Genomic DNA, 3,818 nt, shown 5'->3' on the forward strand with positions numbered 1-3,818 from the left:
AAGAAAGAGTGGATATACCTTGTGAGGATATGAATCATACTTGTGTAAAACATGCTTAACATAACCCATCACCATTGTTACAATCAAGTCCTACTTGTGTATGTGAAGATTATGTGTTTCAATTAACTCTCGAATGCTTAAACATTGATTCTTGGTTGAGTGCTAATCTTGGTGTTATGAAAGTAAGAGATTGCTGAGACAAAAAGTTGAAGGGCAATAGAGTCATTGTTTGTGTAGAGTCTTTAAATTTTCGTTGAGTCTTAGTTGAGTCTTTGCGTGATTTTGCTAAGGGACTAGCAAAAGCTAAGTGTGGAGGAATTTGATAGGAGCATTTTAATGCGACGTTTTAACTGTTATTTCCCTATATTTTCTGCGTTATTTCCTTAATAAAACTCTGTTTAGGAAAGTTTCCATTCTTCGAATGGGAAAGTTCCTAATTGTAGAAAGTTTCCGTTTTGTAGTTTCTATTTTCCATTTTTAGAAAGTTTCCATTTTAGTTTAAGAAAGTTTCCATTTCTTATTTTAGAAAGCTTCTATTTTCAGGTTTTTGGAATAAATAAGCTGAATTGATCTTAAAACGTTGCATGGAGACTAACCTTGTCTTGAATTGGGAAAAGTGCCATTTTATGGTTAGGCAAGGGATAGTACTAGGACATATTGTCTCTTCTAGGGGCATAGAAGTGGATAAAGCTAAGGTAGACCTTGTGCGTTACTTACCCTCTCCCACTTCTGTGAGAGAGATTCGTTCTTTCCTTGGTCATGCAGGGTTCTACAGGAGGTTTATCAAGGACTTCTCAAAGATTGCACGACCTCTATGCACCCTACTCCAGAAGGATGTGACGTTTCACTTTGACAAGGAATGTCAAGAAGCTTTTGACAAGCTTAAGGAGATGTTGACGTCTGCCCCAATCATGTTACCTCCAGATTGGTCATTACCCTTTGAACTGATGTGTGATGCTTCTGACTTCGCAGTTGGAGCTGTTTTAGGACAAAGAAAGGACAAACGCCCTTATGCCATCTACTATGCCTCAAGAACTCTGAATGACGCACAAATGAACTACTCTACTACAGAGAAAGAGTTACTTGCGGTGGTATTTGCACTTGAAAAATTTCATTCTTACTTACTTGGTACTAAAGTCATTATCTATACTGACCATGCAGCTCTTAAGTACTTGATGACCAAGAAAGAGGCGAAACCAAGGCTGATCAGATGGGTCCTACTCCTACAAGAGTTTGATTTGGAGATCAAGGACAAGAAGGGTAGTGAGAATGTGGTAGCTGACCACTTGAGTCGTTTGGTCCATGCAGAAGACCCTCTCCCTCTAGTGGAGACATTTCCAGATGAGCAACTCTTTGGACTTCAGGTAAGTGAACCATGGTATGCAGACATTGTGAACTACATTGTTTCTAGAAAAATTCCAGATACCATGTCACGTGCTCATAGGGATAGACTAAAGAAAAATGTGAAATATTATGTTTGGGAGGAACCTTACCTTTGGAAATACTGCTCAGATCAATTGATTAGGAGGTGCATACCTGAACACGAACAGAATGCCATTCTTTCTTTCTGTCACTCTAAAGCATGTGGGGGTCACTTTGGGTCCAAGAAAACTGTGTTCAAAGTGTTAGAGTCTGGGTTCTTTTGGCCAACTTTATTTAGGGATGCATATACCTATTGTTTAACATGTGATAGATGCCAAAGAACCGGAAATCTAGGTCCTAGAGATCAAATGCCTTTGTCTAACATCATAACTGTTGAAATATTTGATGTCTGGGGTATAGATTTCATGGGACCATTCCCTTCTTCCTTTGGGTTTCTCTATATCCTGCTTGCAGTGGACTATGTTTCCAAATGGGTGGAAGCAAAGGCCACTCGAACTAATGACTCTAAGGTTGTTGCAGATTTTATCAAGTCTAACATCTTTAGCAGGTTTGGAATGCCTAGAGTCCTAATTAGTGATGGTGGATCCCATTTCTGTAATCGAACGATTGAGGCTTTGTTGAGGAAGTATGATGTCAAACATAAGGTCTCTACACCTTATCATCTCCAGACAAGTGGGCAGGCTGAAGTCTCAAATCGTGAGATCAAAAGGATTTTGGAGAAGACTGTTAGCCCTAACGGGAAGGATTGGTCCCTACGCTTGGAGGACGCTTTGTGGGCTTACAGAACTGCATACAAAACCCCCATTAGCATGTCCCCATATCGGATTGTGTATGGCAAGCCTTGCCATTTACCTGTGGAGTTAGAGCATAAAGCCTGGTGGGCCGTGAAGCAGTTCAACATGGATCTTGATGAAGCTGGGCTTCATAGAACATTGCAATTGCAAGAGTTGGAAGAGATAAGGAATGACGCCTTTGAGAGTGCAAAGATCTACAAGGAAAAGACGAAGGCCTTCCATGATAAGATGATTCGTGGGAAGACTTTTGTTGTGGGCCAAAAAGTTCTACTTTTCCATTCTCGTCTCAAACTCTTCCCAGGTAATCTTCGCTCTCATTGGATTGGGCCTTTCACTATTACTAATGTGTTCTCCCATGGAGCTGTGCAAATAAAGAGTGAACAGACTGGCAACGAGTTCAAAGTGAATGGCCACCGCCTGAAGCCCTATTATGAAGCATTTGTGGAGCATGAAGTGGAGGATGTATCCCTCCAAAATACCCCACAACCAGAGGATTAAATGGAGGTACAAGTCTAGGCTGAAAGACTATAAACATTAAGCGCTGCTTGGGAGGCAACCCAATTCAGAAGTAGCTGTGGAGGAGTCGTCAACGCAGATTTGCTTTCTCTTCCCCTTTTACTTCTCCATTTTGTCTTTGTTTTAGTAGTTATTTTCGTAAATTTCATCCCTATATGCTTAAGTGTTTCATTGCATGCTTATTCTTGATTACAGTGAGGACAATGCAATATTTAAGTGTGGGGGAAGGGATTTATATTTGAGTCTTTTATTTTTGAGTCATATATATATTGAAAAATAAAAAATCGAAAAATGTCAGAAAAATAAAAATTTTCGTTGCTTTTGTTTTTGTTTTGAGTCATAGGATGCCTTTCAACTGTCTAGGATGATTCTATATCTCTGAAAGCATGACTAAAAGAGGGTCACAAAATTGAGATGATTTTAAAATGGTATTCTTTGGTTAATTGAGATATATGAAAAATATGTGCCTTGTAGTGGATATGGATTCGTGACTTTGGTACAGAAAATATGAGCATGTTAAGATGAGTTTTGATTCATAAAACCCATGTGAGATAATTGAGCCATGTCCCTTTTTCTTGGAGTGAAATGAAAAATATATTCTTAATTTCTTGGCGATGTTTTGATGATCTCATTATTCTTTCATCTTGATTGATTGCTTGCCATAGATTAAGTTAATGGACCAGAGAATGTTAAAATTCGCTCTTGTGCTTGTTGAGACGTGATATCAATACATGGCCCTGATTCTGGAAGGGATAGAGGTACCCTAGGAATTACCACCATTGCCAAATAAGCTTGTGTCCCCATTTGTGCCCGTCGTGGGACTCCCCTAGATAAACCCCTTTGAGCCTACATTAAGCCTTTTCTTTCATCACCCTTAAAATCCTTAACCTTGAACCTTAGTATAGCTACACTCTTACCCTTTGTTCTAAAAACTTAGTGGAGCTATCTTTTGGGACTTTACTTGAGGATTTGGCATTAAGAATGAAGATTGAGAAGAGTTGAAAGTTCAAGTGTGGGGGTAGACTTGTCCATGAAAAGAAAAATGTATGTGAAAAGCCGTGAAAAAGAAATGAAAAAGAAAAGAAAAATTTTGTACACGGCTAGAAAAAAAAACAAAAAAAAATG

At 39.0% G+C, this 3,818-nt stretch overlaps 1 protein-coding gene across 1 annotated transcript; it reads left to right on the forward strand.

Moving 5' to 3' along the window:
* Window positions 1-2,051: 2,051 nt before the first annotated feature.
* On the forward strand, window positions 2,052-2,675 carry LOC121050916 (the record flags this gene model as incomplete). Its single annotated transcript, XM_040512355.1, has 2 exons — window positions 2,052-2,361; window positions 2,479-2,675. Coding segments are annotated over 2 exons (507 nt in total), but the record flags the coding sequence as incomplete, so codon positions are not given.
* Between the last annotated feature and the right edge of the window lie 1,143 nt (window positions 2,676-3,818).

Source organism: Rosa chinensis, unplaced genomic scaffold (genome assembly GCF_002994745.2).
Source record: "Rosa chinensis cultivar Old Blush unplaced genomic scaffold, RchiOBHm-V2, whole genome shotgun sequence".
Classification (NCBI taxonomy): Eukaryota; Viridiplantae; Streptophyta; class Magnoliopsida; order Rosales; family Rosaceae; genus Rosa; species Rosa chinensis.